This window comes from Elaeis guineensis, chromosome 5, assembly GCF_000442705.2.
Source record: "Elaeis guineensis isolate ETL-2024a chromosome 5, EG11, whole genome shotgun sequence".
NCBI classification, from domain to species: domain Eukaryota; kingdom Viridiplantae; phylum Streptophyta; class Magnoliopsida; order Arecales; family Arecaceae; genus Elaeis; species Elaeis guineensis.
Window position 1 is genome coordinate 79,257,406 of NC_025997.2, and position 19,383 is coordinate 79,276,788.

A 19,383-nucleotide genomic window follows, 5' to 3' on the forward strand; every position below is an offset into this window, starting at 1 on the left:
ATTCTATTTTTTTCTTTCCTTCTTCTCCCTTGCGTCTGTGCGAAACAAGGGATTCTTGAATCCCTTTCTTCTTCCCCGACTCCAACGGAGTCTTGCCCGAAAAAGGTGAATAGAGGTGTAGCCCACGGCAGCAGAGCCATGGGTCGCCTGTCTGGTAATCAATGGCGTCAGACGGCGTCGGATATCCAACAAAAATCATCAAAGAAAATAGGAGAAATCATAGGTTAAATTTTCAAAATTTTTTTTGGCGATTGTCAGTTGGAGTCCCAACACCCATAGGCTGTGGAAGATGAGGAGAAAGATTAGAAAGATTCTTACCTATTTTTCCAATGAGCACGGCCTTGATTCCGGCGGGCACGAAGAAGATCATTCTAAAGAAAGAAAGGGTAAAACGAAGGAGAAAGATAACGAGGGAGAGAGTGATTCTTGGTGGTGGGTGCTCATGGAGGGAAAGAGGGTCTCCTCTTATTGAGAGGAGCCCTGGAGTTCGGCTCTGACTCCAATTCCATCAGAGAAGAGCCTTATGGTTCGGGAGTTTTCTTCCTCCCTTTTGTTCTTTTTTTAGGGTGCTTTAAAATTTATGCAGAGCTACTCTTTGAAATTGGGTTGGGTCAATTTGGGTTTGGGGTATCTTTGAATAAGAATATAAATTTATTTTTGTAAGAAAGAAAATAAAATTACACTCAGAGCTAAAATAATTTATTTGTTATCCAATCAAATAAATATCAATCAAGTTTTTAAAGAGAAAGATATTGTCTCAAAAGAGTTTTTTATTTTTTGGTGGAATCAAAGGAGCATTTTAAACTACTACTTCACATTTTAGCAAAAGAAAACCTACTGTATGGATAGGATTAGTATAAATGGATGCTAAAAATAGAATCAATGTGTCAAAATTAGCCAGGATCATGCTTTTGTAAAATTCTACGGGGGTTAGTATAGCATGATGTGGCTACCGATGTTAATAAGTGACATTCCTGTTCACTGGCTGCTTTATGGCAGATGTTAATGGTGTGGCACTAAATCATCTGTTAATTAATTTGATCTAGATTTAGGTTGGATCTGGATATTGATCGAGGTTTAGGTTGATAGTTCGGGTCATGCCAAAGTAGGTTAGATAGAATTAGATTTGGATTTACATGGCCACTCTTTCTTCCTCATGAAGCTTCATTTCAAAGTCCTGGATGCGCGATGGAGAGCCTCGATCAAGTATTGGTGAACTTGGTCGAAATCGTGAGAGTGGCAAAGAGAAATTAATGCCTGGACCACGTTTTGATAGACCAGCACAAATCGTGAAGTACATGCATGATGGACACGTGTAATCGGAGATTCATGAAATACATGGATTAATGTGGCATGTTATCGGGTTTGTGGCTGGTCTTCCTGGCGTGGTCCGGGCAATAATTTCTAGAGTGGCATGAGGCAAGGTGGCGGCCAAAGGCCAACTTTGCTAATAAAATAAGAGTCCATATGAAATAAAATATTGAAATCCCATAAATTCTAATTATAGAGTTCAAGTAAAAATAAAATTCTTTAATTTTTAAATAAAATATTTTTTAAATTTTTATATTTGCGTCAAACAAAAACCGACCCCGTCTTCTTTTAATTTTAATTTTTTATTTTATCGAAATAAAATAAAATTCATTCGTTAGGTGTTCCCCGCCGGTTCCCTGCAATGGGAGGCGATGCGAGACATCAAACCAAAACTCAGCGAGCCAGGCATAACCCCTCAGCTCGATCACGTTCCAGGCTCAAATCCGATGGTCCAGCTCAGCTCATGAGTCATGACCGAAGCATGACCGAAGCTCCGATCTGGTAGGACAACATTCTACACCGGGCAATCGAGGTCTAATTGTTAGTTAGACCAGGTCCAATGGACCACGCCAAATCCCACGGTGGATAGCACGCCACCTCACCCCTTGTATACACCAATTCCCCGATTGCGCGTTATCCACCGTGCATATGCTCTGAGATTTGCCCTCGTCAATTGGACCTGGTTCATTCGGTAATTTCTCCCGATCTCGCCCCAACCCAACTGGAATTCGGAGCCTACTCCATCTACTTAACCATACCCGACCCACCGACATATCACGTATAAGAGTCTCTGAATACTTATCCGATTCAAATCGGGTCAGCTACGTTTCGGATCCGTATTCATCCGACCCACTTTCCAGGTCTCCGTTTGTGCGGTATAACTTTTCCGTGGAAATAAGATTTCCCTTTTTTTCTTCTCTCATGCCGTCCTCTCTCTAGGGTTTCACTTCCTCGTCTTTTGTCTCGATCGTGAGCTCGGCGCTTGGAGGAGAGAGCGAGCGAGAAGGGTGCAGAACGAGAGCGAGATAGGGAGGCATGGGGGTTCCGGCGTTCTACCGGTGGCTGGCGGAGAAGTACCCGATGGTGGTGGTGGACGTGGTGGAGGAGGAGGCGGTGGAGATCGATGGCGTCAAGATTCCCGTCGATACCTCCAAGCCCAACCCTAATGGCATGGAATACGATAACCTCTACCTTGATATGAATGGTATCATCCATCCCTGCTTCCACCCTGAGGATCGAGTAAGCCCCAGCTATCCTCTTCCCCTCTTCCCCTTTTTTTTTGCTTTTTCTTGGGTGTTGGGGCGGGGAACAGTTACGAGGATGATGTAAGAGAAGCGGTTATCTGACTGGATTTTGCCATGTTCAAGATTTGGTGACGAAATTTGCTTGCAAAATCACTTTTTTCTTTTCATAGAAAGAAATTTGAATTCCGAGAATTTATAATCACAAAACGTAGAAATTTTTTTAATGGATAGAGTTATAGACATGTTTTATTACTTACCTTTTTATTTTGTTTATCATGAGTTTTATTATGTGGCCAAGCACTTAGGAAACATTATAAAGTTAGCAAATTTTTTTTTCTTTTTTGTTTGAAAGTCTAGGATATAAAAGTGATCTGCATAACATAATTACGGGCCGGCACTTTGATAAGGTTGTTTTAGGTAGTTGAGGTGCTAATGTCAAATAAGAATTTTCCTATAATATGCATGTTTTTTTTTTTCTGGCTTCTGCTGGTTGTTTCTGTTGATGTATTAGGCTGATCATATATGATATTATTATGGCAATTGAATTATATACCTCCGTTTGTAATCTATTATATGATGGTTAAAAATTATATACCTCCTTTTGACATCTTAATACTGTTGTAGGCCCAATCCAAAAAGAACTTTGTTTAACTACCTCATGTTGCATTTTATTTTTTTTACTAGAATGAACCTATCAAGAAAAAAGAAATTTCTTTGTTCAAATGTTTGAGAAATACATATCATGTATGCACAATGTAAATCTGTACTATCGTATTTTCTAGAGATGAAAGATAACTCTTATGTCTCACATTAATGATTGTTAGAATGCTTGTAGTTCAAGTGCTAAAGCAAGACTTTCCTTCTTGTTTTGCTCCGAGTCCATGTGCCCCATAATTATTCTTTAACAAATAAAGTTCAAGTGAGAATTGATGGATAACAAATACCATGTTGTAATTGTTGTTGTTATCTTGATCGATTTTATAAATAATGGAGTGATAGATGATGATATGTGCAATAGAAAGGGTGATTGGTAGATAAAATGGAGAAGTGTTGCACTTTTGAGATGTTGTCTATGGCCCATTATTTGGTGACTTAGTGAAAATTTGATGGAATGGCAATAAGTCTAGCTTGTGTGGTTCAAGAGGTTGCAAGCAGAGAGGATCTAAGCCAATGAGATGAACATGATAAGAATGAGAATGTTGATGTTTATATGTGATAAGACTAGAATGACTTGATGAATGAGTACATTAGAGGGAGTGTGGAAATTATTGAGGTTAAAGTGATGGGAAACTGATTAAGATGGTATTTGCATGTGAAATGATGATATAAAGAGGCCTTGGTAAGCTAGGTTCTTGAATTAAAATTCTTGAGAAGCATTTAAAGAGGAGGTAAGATCTAAGCTAACATGGATGAGAGGTTTGAGAAAGAATAAAGAAAGCATAAGGGCATCCCAGTGCACGAGGCTCCTGCCACTGTGGGGTTTGTAGAGGGTCAGGTGCATGCAGCCTCATCGCCTTGCATTTTGAATTTGTAATAGACATGCTGAGATGGAGCAACCTTCTAGTTGTGCTAAGGCTTGCCCGTCTAAGGAAAGCTTGCAAGAGGTATCTCTCAGTAGAAATGATTGGTGGAATAGAGTTCTATTAAATTTAAGGCATGTGACTTTAACAATGCTTTATGGTTATGGTTACTTGAAATGTATTATTGATTCAATTATAACATAGTTTATAGCTTATTCTTGAGAGGAATCTTTGTGGATTTTTAGGAGGGAACAAAGAAAAATTAAATATTGCTTTCTTTTAAGAGTAGTTTCATTTAAGTTGGATCTTCTACCTACTAATATATTATGCAAACGACATTAAAGCCCACTACATCAAAGCATCAAGCTACTATGGCTTTGTTTCCCTTGCATAGGCTTTATTTTTCCTCGTGTATTGGTTTCTGGAGAAAAATGGGTTCTTTAAACCCATTGCACCAAAAAACTATGGTTCCCTTCACAAGCTCGAGCTATGAAACATAAAGCGGTGAAACCCTTTTTTTTTTTTGTGGGGGCTCAGTGTTTGAAGCTGCAAAAGCTTCATCCCAAAAAGGGTGCGCCCAAACCATACGACCCCTGGAAACTGCTTGGTTTGCTTGAACACACTGAGAAAAATGAAGCTGAGGGATTTTACATGGCCCAGCCTTTAATACTTGTTAGTTAGCTTTATTTTGAACAGAAGTGAAAGAGTTCATTTAGGGCTACAAATGGGTTGGGTCAATGCATGATCCTACTTGATCTGGACTCTATTCCAATTTGAAGAGTCATAGGTTATGTCAAGGTCAAAAATCGGACCCAATTTGAAAATAGGGTCAGCTATGGATTGTGTTTTCCAACCTGACCCTACTTGGATATCGTCCAGATCTAATTTAGATCAATAAAAAATGGGCCCGACTTGACCCAACCAGGATCTAATGTGAATCGACCTAAAAACTCAAATTATATAAGACTGATTTTCCATCACTGTAAATGTCTTTTTCAAATTATTGAATAAACTCTCATTTAAACTCATCCCTCTCTCTTCATCCTGACCACCTCATCTCCTCCACCTACTTTCACTTAATTATATTTAAAAATTCATGTTTCTTGTGGTGGATTCTTATATATATCAATATTTATTTTTTAAAATTGTAGTTTGTAAACTTGTTTCTCAAAAAGAACACTTTCTTGGATTAAATCAAATTTTCTTAATGAGAATTTATGTTTAAGTTGGCTTTTTTTTCTAGTTTTTTTAAAAATTTCAGTAATTTTATATTTAATTATCAACTGTTACTTTTTTAGATATAAAGGATTAGTTAAATGCTTGATCGGAATTGTGGACTTGACTTGGATCCAAACATTTCAGTTTGGGCCCAAGTCATAATTGACCCTGATGCAACCCGAACGACCTGTTGGGTATAAAGTCTTTCTGTGGACAAGATCCAACCTGCTGCAATCAGCCAATGGGTTGGATTCAGGTACAATATGAAGACCTTAACATTAAACTGGGTCGGATTGGCGTTAAGCATGCCCCGGTTTGACTTGACCTGTTTGCTTCTCTCTCCTTTAACACATAAAAGAAATCTACTGTCTAAAAATAAGGATTGGTTTATCAAATTGTAAATAATGGAAAAATGTTGTTTCTTGCCTTAAATCTACCACACTAGAGGGAACCCAAAAAAAAAAAAAAAAAATTCCGTGCTTGCTTGACTATTTTAAGTGCTTTTCAAAAGAATCACAGCCACATATTCATTGCACATGCATTCCACATACTAAATTATTTATCTGCAGAAGCGCTATTACAGTTCAAATGGTATTTTATGATGGTGAACTTAGTATTGAAAAAAAGGATGGGTCTAGTAGTAGGTGTTTTGTGTGTGAATTAGGTAGCATGGTACATAATTTTTCAAAATTGTTAAATCATCTATTTTTCTTAGGTTTGCCTTGTTTTTTCTTTCTTTTCTCTTTTCGTTTTGCTATCAATTAATTAACAAGGAGGACCACCTATAGATTGGCCCTTTGTAGAAATGGATGACTGAGGAAAGGGGACTATTCATTTCAATTTTTTTACATCAATGTTAACTAGTAAATTCATAGGAGGATTTTCACCAACCCTGAAGCCCTAGGGTTGGAATGGGAAACGAATTTTGGATGTTGTTGCTTGTCTTTGATATGCAATGGCATTTTCTCCCCTAAATCAGTTGAAGGTGTTGATTAATATTAACATGTTGAAGGCATTAGGTAAGGTCAGAATGTTGTTTATTTTCTTGTAGCGATTAATGGACTAACCATGGGTTATTCTTAGAAGTTTTAATTGGATTTGTCATAAGTATGGTTTAAATTTGATTGATTGGTACATAAACATGATCGTGTGTGGAACATATTTCTCGACAATTTTTAAATCAAGGAAATCCATAAAAACCAGTGGAGTCATTGGGTGGTCACTTCTTGAATATGACAGATTGACAATAAAAAATTCTCTCATTCTAGGTTCAAGCTATTATCTTAAAAGCTGTTTGTTTTAATCTTTGTTGTAGTAGCCATGTGGGTTTTCTAAATGGAACAAAAGTTAGAAGGATTTTGTGGGGTGATGATCGTGGTGGTGGTTCATAGTTTGGATGGCAATTCATGTAACTCAAAAAGAGGATGGATTACATACCAATAGTTTGGATAACATAATGAGGGCCCTTTCATGTAAGTAATTGGGGGATTATGAATCAATTAAATTTTTTTTAACTGTATTACTGTATTCTAGGCAATGATTACTCCTTTTCTTCCTTTCTTTTTTTTTTTTTGGTGGGGGTGGGGGGTAAGGTCCGTAGCACTGGGACCGGTACTCGCACTAATAGGCAAGTTGCATGATACGGTATGATACCATGCCATCCCATCCTTCTGCAAATTGAGAAAGGAAAACCTAGGGAGAGGGAGGAAGGGAGAGAGGAAAAGAGAGGGAGGGAGGGAGGGAGAGAGAGATGGGGATTGGAAGCCCTTCTCTCCGCCGGCGGTCCATTGCGTGCAGCTGAGCCTTGTTTTGAACGAAACATGGGCTCAACCTATTTTTCTAAAATTTTTTTTCACTTATTTAAGTGAAATCAGCACATGCTTCCCTCCCGCTCCCGGCATCTCTCTCTCCCCCTCCCTCTCCCTCTCTCTCTCTTCTTCTCTCTTTTCCTCTCTTTCTTTCTCCCTCTCCCCCTTCGTTGCTAGTTTCTCATTTTTCTTGTTGGAACCTTCCTAGTCCGGTGCCGGTATTTCTTGGCATGCCTTGAACCGGATGGTTCCACCATCCATGGTGGGGGATGTTGGAGCAATGGCTACTGGGCAGTGGGTGTGCTATGAGGATAATACTGTGAGGATCACAATCTTGATGGATATAGTGCTTGTTCAATGGTTAGAGTTAGTTGTGATCTCCAAAAATTATGTAGCAGATACAAGAAGGATATTTGTAACCACTGCCATGGCTGATCATGGCAGTGTTATAAAAATTCAACATCATATAGGAAAAGGAGAAGGCTTGGGGTAACATGGATGGAGGTTTTGTGGAAGGATGCGGAGAAATTTGGAATAACATCAGAGCCGGCCCTTAATAGGACTACTTTGGCGAATGAGGATCCATAAAGCTGACTCCAATAGTTGGGAAACAGTTTGGTGATTATGATTATGGTATAAGAAGGATTTTTATCTTTATCTTTGTTTATTTGATGCCTCTGACATTGACATATTAGTAAGGGATTTGCATGCAGGTGGCATAGGTTTTAACAAATGGGCTTGTACATGGGTCATATGTTAGTTTTTTAGGTCTTTAGGGGTCTTGATGATGGGTCAAGGAAGTTAACAGGCTTGCAAGAGTGAATCTCTAATCACTCTTCATTACCCATAATTTTGTTTTGAGACGCTTCAAACAAATTTCATCTTAAAACAATGAAAGTATGTAAGTTCTGGAGTTATATTCCTAGTGCATTTTCTTGGAAGAGAAAAAATTGCTCCTATCTTTTTCTGTTTCCTGATTTGACTATTTGTTTCCACAATCCCCCCATCTAGAAGAGCTGTCTGAGTGGTTTATTCTTGATAGTATATGTTCCTATTCACACAAAAGACAGATGGGGACGGTAGGTGGAGTTTTGGTTTACCATTGTTTTATAGTGCTGGTGATTGTTGATTGACTATAATCCATGTCATGCTTTAGGTTGTAATCTTTATGCCTTTTTTGCAGATTTTATGTACTTGTTTCTTAGATTCACATTGGATTATCATTATAATGTCTATGAAGTCCTTTGTGGAGTGACTTAATAAATATAGCTCAGAGCATGATTAGGTATGTATCTTGATATCATGTCCAAGATATTTCATCTGATGTTTTTGCAAATGGTTATCAACAGCCTGCTCCAACTACCTTTGATGAGGTATTCCAGTGTATGTTTGATTACATTGACAGACTTTTTGTTATGGTTCGCCCTCGGAAACTTCTATACATGGCAATTGGTGAGTGTATAAAAAGCTTTCTGTCAAGCATTCAATTTGTCGGGTGTTCATTCTCTCGTTCTTTCTTCCTGTTATTATTGAGATACTTAAATATTCCAAGGCTTATGTTTACTAACAAAGCATTGGTTTCTTGATAGTGTTCTTGAGCTCATGTTTAAGGTTTGTTGCCTTTTGTGGTTAATTTTAATAGTTGTATTTATCTTAATATTTTTCAAGTATATGTGTACATATGTATACGTTATGTATGCATGCCTGCCAACATACCATGCAGACATGCATGTACATACATATACATCCATGCATGCACGCATGCATGTATACATTTACATCCATGTGTATATGCACGTGTGCAATCGTATATATATGCATGCATGTACATATGTTTGTGTATTTGTAATATTATATTGGTGCTATGCTGTATGTTTTCCCATCAAATGCAATAACACCAAAGTAAAATTGTAGATGGTGTTGCACCGAGAGCTAAGATGAACCAGCAGCGCTCCAGGCGATTTAAGGCAGCAAAAGATGCAGCAGATGCGGTGGGTTTATCTGTAGATTCTACTTTTGCACCGTATTTTCCCTTTCAATCAATTTAAATGCTATTCACATGCACATATTAAATGGTTGTATTATCTGCAGCTCATCATAATTTTTAATGCATATGGCCATTTTGGGCTTTGCAGGCAGCTGAAGAAGATCGGTTACGTCAAGAGTTTGAGAAGGAAGGCAGAAAGCTTCCTCCAAAACTGGAATCACAACTTTTTGATTCCAATGTTATCACTCCTGGGACTGAATTTATGGATGTTTTATCGATTGCACTACAGTATTATATTCATTTGAGACTAAATTATGACCCTGGATGGAAACAGATCAAAGTACGCATTGTGGAATTTTGTATTAATTGGTTCCAGCCTGTTCTTTTATATATCTTGCAAACTATTAAAAACTAATTATCATTCATATTTTTCACATCTTTTTGTCATTTAGTGTCAACGATGCATGTTCAAAGTAGATATTTTGCTTATATTTTATTTTCTTGAAGGTTATCCTTTCTGATGCAAATGTTCCTGGCGAAGGGGAACACAAAATTATGTCATATATTCGCCTGCAACGAAATCTACCTGGTCACAATCCAAATACTCGGCACTGTTTATATGGTTTGGTACGTCTTCTTTTTTTCTTTAAGTTCTTATTTTGTCGTGAAGTCTTTCCATTCAGCCCATTTTATGTTAATTTTTTTAAAAGTCTTATAAGCTGGTCGTGGTCATCCATCAATACGGATCCCTTTCTTATGAAGTGAAACTCTGTTACTGCAAAATCTCACATAGGATGCAGAATCTGTGTCTGTTTTGCTTATGCCCTTTTTATTGTATACTCATAGTCGTGTTTATTTTCCTTGTAGCTTTTTTTACTTGATTTCAGAGCTTGCTTCCACTTGTGCTCCTGTTTTTAGATTCTAAAATATCTTTTTTGTTGTTAGATATCAATATGCATCTCTTTTCACCGATGGCACTTAAGAGCTGCTTTTCATATTGGACACTTTATGCATTCTTTTCTTTCATGCTGCCATTATATATACTAGTACTTTCCCCGTTCAGTGCATGGACATTGAGTCCGAGATATCAAGATGGCTGCTTGTTCTACTCCCAACTTTTGCTTTTGGGTGCTCATAGGTTGCACATATTCTCTCTTAAATCATTAGATATTGCTACCATTACTTAGTCAATTGCTTATTTTGAGGCACTGGTAGCACAAATTTTTTTTTTTGGTTTCTTCTTTATAATAAATTTTGCATCTTTCAAAGATATGTATGTGCTCACCTTATGAAAAAATGGTAATGAAATTCTGATAACTGTGATGAGTAAGGAGTAATCATGTGTTGTGATATTTCTGCTCACTTTGCCTGGTTGTCATCCTTGACTGTCTGATAGCTCTTACATCTGAGTGCACTCCATTATCTTGCTTCTGCCCTTTTTTTTTTTATTGAATCTGTTGAATTATATGTTTTCCTGTCAACAGTTCTAATACTGATTGATTTCTGTTTTTATTCTTGTTATAACATTGTTTGTCTTGTTATTTTCCATTCTCTTCTACTTTCATCATGATTTTGTACTATATGGTGTTCATTTTGTTTTCCACACTCTACACAATGACTAATATTACTCATTAGGTTCATTTTTGATACTGTTAAGTTTGTTGACTATTAACCTCATGGTAGTTGGATCTACCTTTTGAAATTATGTGTATATGTTGACATGGTCCCTTCTGTAAGACTCATGGTTTAAATTTAACCTAGATTCTTTATTTGTCTTTAATTTTGTGAAGTGTTTAAGTATTTTGTTTTGTCTACATTGTATATACAGGATGCAGATCTGATTATGTTAGCTTTGGCAACGCATGAAGTGCATTTTTCAATCTTGAGAGAGGTTAGTGTCTTCATGAACCGGGAGTTTTGTTGATTTCTGAAAGTTTAGATAATCTGGCTTGGATAATTAAATGATTTGTATGCATTTTACCTGAAGAAAATTAATCTTTTGCTTGTAACTTCTCTGCATTGAAGTCAAATCTGCAGTTTTGTCTCAGTTCAACTCTTTGCTGTCCCAGTTGTTTCCTTGTCCTATCAGATTGTAGGATGAAGTTTGCATGCATTGTTTGGTACCTTTTAAGCCCTTTCTTTTGTGAGCAAGGGTTGAGCTTCCATCAGCAATTTTCTTTCTTTCTTTTTTTTTTTTTACATGATTTTTTATTATTTTGTACTGTTATCTGTGTCTTATGATATGTTGCAGAAATGGGATGAATTTCTCAGATGTATGATCTCTTTAAATGGTAATTACCAGGTCGTGTTCACTCCTGGACAGCAAGACAAGTGCTTCTTGTGTGGTCAAATGGGCCATTTGGCTGCAGATTGCCAGGGAAATGCAAAAAGAAAAGTTGGAGAATTTGATGAGAAGAATGAAGATGTGGCTGCTGCAAAAAAGCCTTTCCAGGTCTGCTTTTGAGTGTCGACTTTGCTTTATAGTCTTTGCATTCTGGGAACTTGTTGTGTCAGTGATAATTTTACTTCTGCTTGTTCATGATCTAATTTTTGAATGATTGCAGTTTCTTCAAATCTGGACTCTTCGGGAGTATTTAGACTATGAATTCAGAATTCCTAATGCTCCTTTTGAGATTGACTTTGAGCGCATAGTTGATGATTTTATCTTCATGTGCTTCTTTGTGGGCAATGACTTTCTGCCACACATGCCAACTTTAGAAATTCGTGAGGTTGTTCCTTGTTTCTTGTTTTTGTCTTTATGATTTTGCTAACTTCAATAGAGAGTAAATTGCATCATATCAATTGATTTAGCTATAGGTAATTCTGACTAGGATATGTTGAAGTTTACTTCTTGCCTTGTGGATTTACATTTGTTTTTGTAATCAATGATGTAAGCTCAATGATGTTAAAGATTAGTTTATGTTTTCAGGTAACCCTGTATTTTCGTCACATAGTTTCTCATTTATTTGTTCTTTAAAGTGAATGCCTTATGGAATTATTTACAGGGTGCAATAAATTTATTAATGGCTGTCTATAAGAAAGAGTTTAGGGCAATGGGTGGCTATTTGACAGACTCAAGCAAGGTATCTGGCTTTATTTCTTTCTGTTCTTCTTTACTTCTACATGATTTTGTATCATAACTAACGTGCTTTCATCTATATTGTTCCAGCCAAATTTGGGCATAGTAGAGCATTTTATTCAGGCAGTTGGATCATATGAGGATAAGATATTTCAGAAAAGAGCTCGGTTGCATCAGGTATGTTTTATAGATGATTGACATTTCTTTTCTGTCATTTTGTATCTATTTTAAGTAGTTGCAGAAGTGGAGTATTCTATATTTGTAGGTATAAAGAGGTACAACTCATTAGTTAGATCAAAGTACATGTACATGTGCTAATTGGCATTAACCTACACAAAGTTTCGCATTATTACCTCTAAATATTTAACTTAATACTCATTCCTGAAACAATAGAATATGTCACTGAAGACTCTTACCATTGTGAGTATGTAATAAAACTGCAAAATGACACTTATTTGTACCCAGATGTGTATAGTTAAATTCTAAGGTCATGGATAAAAGATCTTCTTTCAATAAAATATAAAGGATGTGGATTCTAAGCCTTTTTTTGATTCCAAAAAACTTCATGAAAACTAAACCAGGATATCGTTACTTATACTCTTATGTACTAGCTTAGTGATTTTTCTTATCAAACAAAAAATTCTTTCACACATATATGGGCATAAATGCATGCGTGCTTGCATACTGTAGTGGTTATCTTATTTCTTTAAATGCTGTTTATAATAGATAACAAATGTGTTTACCTTTGTACATTCATAAATAAGTGGAATGGGTAGGAATGGGTTTAGCTTTTTGCAAAAGCATACGGGTGATTTCTTTATAATATAGTCCTAGTTGTAGATCGAAAATTTGTTGGTGCCTTCCACTATTTATGTTTGTTTTTCATGGCATTCACATGTAAAATGTTCTATAAAGAGGTTGCAATAACTGTATTTTCAGTTGCAAAGTCAAAATTAAATGACTACTTTTTGCTTCTTTTGTTTATTGATTGCTTGTATTGCAACACATGTGGGTTAAAGTAGTTTCAGTTATGTAATGCAAGGTCATAAAAAGTGGGCTTGAGTGGCAGGTAAGGCACCATGGTGCATACACAGTATGTGGGTGCATTTGCATGCATATATGTGGCTTGCTTTTTAATAATGTGCTGTGGTCACCAGGCCACATCCACCTGGATTGGCATTTTAATAAAGCAGTGGTGTAATGAGCTCAATCAATGCATGTATTAGGTTCTTGAGTTCATGCTTGTTTCTTCATATGAATGGAATCATGTTTTACGTGATTCTAGATCTCTTTGCTTTTTGAAACTACTTTATTTCTGGACTCGGTCTAGAAATTCACTTGATCTATCTACCCAAGTATTTAGGAAGGTTTTTCCTTAATTAATGGCAATGAACACTTAATTTAGCACTGAGGATTTGTTAATCAGTAATATCTCTTTGGCTAATATTTGAATGTACATCAACAGGAAACCATGTGGTTCAAAAAAGAAGTACGGTGAATTTAGTTCATATGACTCTTTCGAAATAATTAGCTGAATAAGTGCTATTCATTAAGAAGTATCCTGGCCTACCATTAACCAGTGTTTTAAGAAGCAGTTGTGATATTTAGGTTGTCGGGAGACTGCATAGTGCATGTGCTATGTGTGGGAGGCATATATGGTTGTTTTCTAAAATTTAAGATAATATAATACATTAAATACAACAATAGCAATAATAATAATGATAATACTTTTTGGATGGATGATAACTGATAAAACTATTGATAATAATAAGTATTAGTGCTTAATACTTGCAACTTAATAGCTGATAGCAATAGTTAGAACATGATCGATATTTTCACATTCGGCCCACCTGAAACCATATCAAATCTAACAATCAGCTTGAACTCACTTCATCTGTACGGAGCCCCATAACAGTGGTTTACATATGTTTCTCTAAAATGCTAAGCAGGCTTGTATATGCAGCTTCACAATGCCAAGTGGGCTACATGTGCAGCTGATTCATACTAAGTGGTGTCTTTTTGGCCCATATGCAGTATAATCACACAGTAACTGCATATGGGAAGTAAATATGTCCTCACCAAATTTGATAATCCAGTTGATCAGTAAATCCTCAGTTATTCTGAATCTGGTTAAAACTTTAATATATGGTTATCAGACAATCTAGTTTCCTTGTCTTATGGATATGGTTCTGTCTGGGTTAGAGAAAGGCAGAGGGAGGGAAGGGAAGGTTCAGGGACCCCAGTTGAAAAGAAGGATGAAATGTGTCAGGGCTGTGGTCAAAGGAGTGTGGAGGCACAGCAAGGTGAAGGGCAGAGGAGAGGAATGAATGCGGGGGCAGATGGGCTTTGGACAGTGGAGGTAGGGAGGGGGACGGGTGGGGAGAATAAACACATTGCACTGAAACAGTGGGTAGTCATTAGTTAGTGTCGAGACAGAGGGAGCCATGGATTGTGAGGTTGGACAAATCATAGAGCAAAATCAAGCTAGCGAGAGTGGTTTGTGGTGATGAACTGTGGTTGTGTTTTGTTTTGGGGGGATGGACAGGAAGAAGGATGAAGTCAGAGATGGGGGTAAGTAGCCTGGGACCACCATCTGTTTTATAATTGAATGTGATTTATATAATAATATTTGCACACTGTATTTTTCATCTTATTTTATATTTATAAGATTAATTGGTTGAATTTACTATAATACAGCTAAATTGGGCTTTACAATATTTGGTTCTATTGTTTTACGGTTATAAGATAATTTGTTTGAATTAGAGTATTTGTCCTCATCTTCATTTGTTTTGGTTATTATTTGAGTAGTTGGATGTGGAATGGACTTTGTTGAGGATCTACTCCATTCACAAGGAATTCAAGCTTGTGAAAAGTTTTGTTTAACCCTCTAGGCAGATCTTTGATTCTTAGAGATTTTGCCCTAAATTACTTGCTCACTCTACTTTTACTGTTTCATTCAAAATTCAAATAATAATTTTTTAGAAATTACGAACATCTTTGACTCTTTATTCTGCAACCATGAGGTCTTGAGTGAACATAATGTGTGCATAGAAAGATTTGATGCTTATGAGCAGTGTAACACTTTCTGAACACTTTGGTTTATTCCATCGGGACGAGGTTTTTAGGGATTCATTCTTGTTTTCAATGGCCATGTTGAACTTATTTGATTTGTTGTCTAATATATTAGATGTTATGATGCTTCTTCACACTTTCTGAACACTTTGGTTGATGATGCCATTGGGAGGAGGTTTTTAAGAACTCATTCCTATTTTCAATGGCCATGTTGAACTTACTTGTTTTATTTTCTAATGCATTAAATGTTATGAATGGTGATGTTCTGATATTCATGGTTTATGGCAAGTGAGTGTTGTTGGAGACCCCTTTTTTTTTTTTTTTTTAAATGTAATGATGCTGTCATGAATGGCCTTTAAATGCATATATTAGCTGCAAAATAGTGTGCCTAGACTTTAATCACTTATAGAATTCTCATAGACATTAGTTGTCATAAATGCTTTTGCTAGATTGATATTTAGTAGCTTAAATGGCCTATAGTTAAATTCATTGCTGCTTTTATGTTGACATTTAACTGTATCTTCATGGTTGCAAATTTGCAGTTAAATCTCTTACTTAAAGATGTCTTTCTTTCCGTGTCTTTTTGAATAATGAATAACAATCCATTCCAGCGCCAAGCTGAAAGAATAAAACGTGAAAAGGAACAAGCTAAACGAGGAGATGATGTAGAGCCACAAGTCAAACCTGAGCTTATAGTGCCTGTTGCTCGTTTTCAAGGTTCACGTCTTGCATCTGGTGCTTTGCCTTCACCATATGACCAGAGTGGATCTTCAAACAGGTCAGAAAAGACAAAAAAGGATAACCAAGTTAGACAAGCTACTACTGCCATGCAAGTGCTTAATATTAAGTCTAATCAGTATAATACGTATCATAGTAAGGGAACAAATTTTCGAGCCCAAAAGGTAGCACGCATTTCATCTGAAGGAGCAACTGTTGGTGCTGCTATTGTGGAGGCTGAGAATAGTCTTGAAATAGAAGTAAGTTTGTTTGTTCAAGGTGGATAATTCAGTCTCGATGAAATCTCTTTTCGACTGTAGCTTTTGTTCTCTGGTAGCTATTTTAATTGCTTCTGTAAATTTTCATGGAATTCTGACGCTAAATTATATTGTTACTTCCAGATACGGGAAAATAAGGAGGAGTTGAAAACAAAACTTAAGGAAATGCTTCGTGAGAAATCGGATGTTTTTAACTCTGAAACTCCAGATGAGGACAAGGTTTGGGGCTACGTTTTCTTTCCATATCTATAGGGATTTTTTTTTGGTCATTTGGGATAGTCACAAGCAATGACCTCATTGTCGTTTTATAGATATGCTTAAAAAATAAATATGGATGTGAATCTATTTTTGTGGTTGCGCCGGTCTCATTTGAACTCTCAGTTTCCAACAACAAAGTTTCTGTTAGAATAAGTCATATCATATCCATGAATCTACTCAATTTACTTCTTTCCAAAAAAAATTGGAGGACTGAAGTTACAAATTAGTATAAACCAGGCATTATTGGTATTCAACGTAATGGTAGTCAACTCCGTTATGGTGTAAATTGTTGGGCATGTGGTTTGGAAACTTGAACCAGGAAACTCTCTCAATTAATGTTCTTGATTGCCATACATGCATGTTATTTGCCTTCTACTATTTATTTTGTGAAAGCTATAATCCAATGTTCACTCTCAGGTAAAACTGGGAGAGCCAGGATGGAAAGAAAGATATTATGAAGAAAAATTTTCTGCAAAAACTCCTGAAGAAATTGAAGCAGTGCGAAGAGATATTGTAAGTAATTTTCAACAAAGTTACTTGAACACATTATTTTAAAGGTTCAATGATGTTACCTTTATGACCTGACATGTTTTAAATGTTTTCTATGAGTATGGTATTCCGTACCAGCCCGAATCAGTCGGTACATTCCATACCGTACTGTACCGGTGGAGAACCGGCACGGTTCAGGTTGATTTTTCGGTAAATGGTCTGAATCGGACTGTACCGGTCAGTTCGGTACGGTATGGGCCCGAATCATACGGTATGGTGCGGTACGACACCGGTACAGTTTGGTTTTCTCTTTCTTTTTTTTTTTTGGCCGTTGGGTAGATTTTTTTAGATTTTTTTATTGTTGGTACGGACCGATACAGTACGGTACCGTACCGGCCGGCAACCAGCACGGGGTGTGATACCGGTGTTTAAAACCTTGCCTATGAGTGTATTTTTTTTATAGCACTTGCAGGTTTTGCATCTTAATATATCTTAAATAAATGCTGCACTTGCTCCTATGGAATCTTATTGAGTTTGGCTGCATGTGGCATTCATGGCTTGGATTTTTATGTAGTTATTGGTTCTATCAGTTAGTTTAAGTGAGGGAAGTGTTACTAGCTTATTTTGTATCGCATCATCATGACATGTGAGTTCTGATTCTATTGTCTCGGTGAGAGTTCAGCATACGGCAGTTATTATTCTGCAAATGGAAAAAATTGTCTACTTTATCTACTTCTCTTAAAATAATAGCCTTGTAATGTCTCATGGCAATGGCATGAAGTGTACGCTTATATAGAATACACCTGACTATACATTCAACATTTCTCATTTAATTCCCAGAAGATTATTCATTGGAAGTTATTCTAGATAGTAGGAAGTGCTTATTATCTAATTTCATGGAAAAGTCTTTGAGCTGGAGTTTTAATTGGTTGTTGTAAGAGTGAATTATTTTGATGGTAACCACAGACATGCTCGATTTGAAGTAAATATTTTCTGGTAAAATATAGGTGATTTCCTGAGGTTATTTCTGCTTTCATGGAAACTAAGCTTTGTTTAGTTCTTTGAACATCCTTGATAGGTTACAAAGCCAGGAGATTAAACTGTGTAATGTTATACAGTAGTAACTATAGTGACCTGAGTCTTGACTTTGAAAAGTTCTTTCTCTGTTGCTCTGGTAAGAAGACAATTTGAAAGACCAAATCTTGTGGTTCATCTACTATCTTAAGTTTCATAGCGCAAATAACAAAGCATGTCTGCATGAAGTTGAACGTAATGCGATGTAAAAAAGCTTGAAACTTTTTTAGATAGTGATATGGTTCTTTATCAGACAGACAAATGGACCATAATGAACTAGTAACTACATTTGAGCAAGTTATTTGTGTAGCATAGAGATGGTCAGATGGATGTGGCTATCAATGTGCCAAGAAAGAATTGTAAGTTGGATCTTACAAAATATCCTGAAAACTTGCTAGAGAAAAAATGTTTTTTCTTCTTTTTGTCCAGTTTGGTTTGGGGAATATTGTCCTTGCTATCCTACCATGTGTGCAGGTTAGTAGGAGTAATTTCAGTCAATGGCTCTAGCTTTGAGTAACCAAGTTATTTATTTTTTTCCGGGCAAGTGCTAAAACATACCCATCCCTGTGAGGTCTCTTATTCCCAAAGGAGAATTGTGGAAATGTGCATCATACCCAATCCGTTATGGGCCAATACTAGTCCTTGTGCACCCCCCCCCCACCCCAACAAAAAAAAAAAAAAAAAAATCTTCTCTTGTCTATAGTTATTATCCACCTTGATTGATGGATTTTACTGACACCAAATGCATGCTTTGCCTTTGGTTGCCATCAGGTTCATTGTTGCCTCCAATGTCTTCATTGGTGGTTCTGATCGGTCTAGGTTTTACACCTTGTTTTGGATTGATGTTGGTAGTAGAGATTGTGGAGTAGAACTTTTGCTGATAGAGCTTTTAATGAAAAGTTGTTTGCTATTTGGTAATTCCATTCACAAGTTACATGAAACTTTATCATCTGTTAGGTAACCAAATTGAGAAAGTGCTGTTAATATGAGAAAGTGATGGACATTTTATAGTGCTTTCAATTTTTTTAACTCTTTTTACTATTAAGAAATGTTATTATTCAATATTCTTAATTTACGAATTATTTATTTTGAATAGTATAATATTATAATACCATAATATTGTAATATAATCGTATAATATTATAGGAATGTAATGACGTTATACTATTAAAATATGATTGTTATGATACAATAATGATAGCAATATAGTATTATCATAATATTAGTATAATTTATTATAATATACTATAATATGATATGATATACTAGAATATAATGTAATATAATGTTGTAAGGTATAGTAAATATAACAGAATTAAATAATATAT

The 19,383-nt window shown here is 36.2% G+C and overlaps 1 protein-coding gene across 2 annotated transcripts in view; it reads left to right on the forward strand.

Moving 5' to 3' along the window:
• The first annotated feature begins 2,220 nt into the window (after positions 1-2,220).
• The window catches only part of LOC105035524 (5'-3' exoribonuclease 3), a 33,515-nt gene continuing 16,352 nt past the window's right edge, over positions 2,221-19,383 (forward strand). Inside the window, exons 1-14 of one of the 2 annotated variants that reach the window (XM_010911107.4) lie at positions 2,222-2,550; positions 8,451-8,553; positions 9,016-9,092; positions 9,237-9,428; positions 9,596-9,715; positions 10,917-10,979; positions 11,391-11,540; positions 11,653-11,817; positions 12,094-12,171; positions 12,258-12,344; positions 15,851-16,017; positions 16,114-16,216; positions 16,358-16,453; positions 16,910-17,005. In XM_010911107.4, the coding sequence (XP_010909409.1) occupies positions 2,347-2,550; positions 8,451-8,553; positions 9,016-9,092; positions 9,237-9,428; positions 9,596-9,715; positions 10,917-10,979; positions 11,391-11,540; positions 11,653-11,817; positions 12,094-12,171; positions 12,258-12,344; positions 15,851-16,017; positions 16,114-16,216; positions 16,358-16,453; positions 16,910-17,005 (1,701 nt within the window). In that variant the 5' untranslated portion in view covers positions 2,222-2,346. Of the gene's footprint in view, positions 2,551-8,450; positions 8,554-9,015; positions 9,093-9,236; positions 9,429-9,595; positions 9,716-10,916; positions 10,980-11,390; positions 11,541-11,652; positions 11,818-12,093; positions 12,172-12,257; positions 12,345-15,850; positions 16,217-16,357; positions 16,454-16,909; positions 17,006-19,383 lie in introns of both variants that reach the window. The other variant, XM_010911106.4, reaches the window with a different exon arrangement.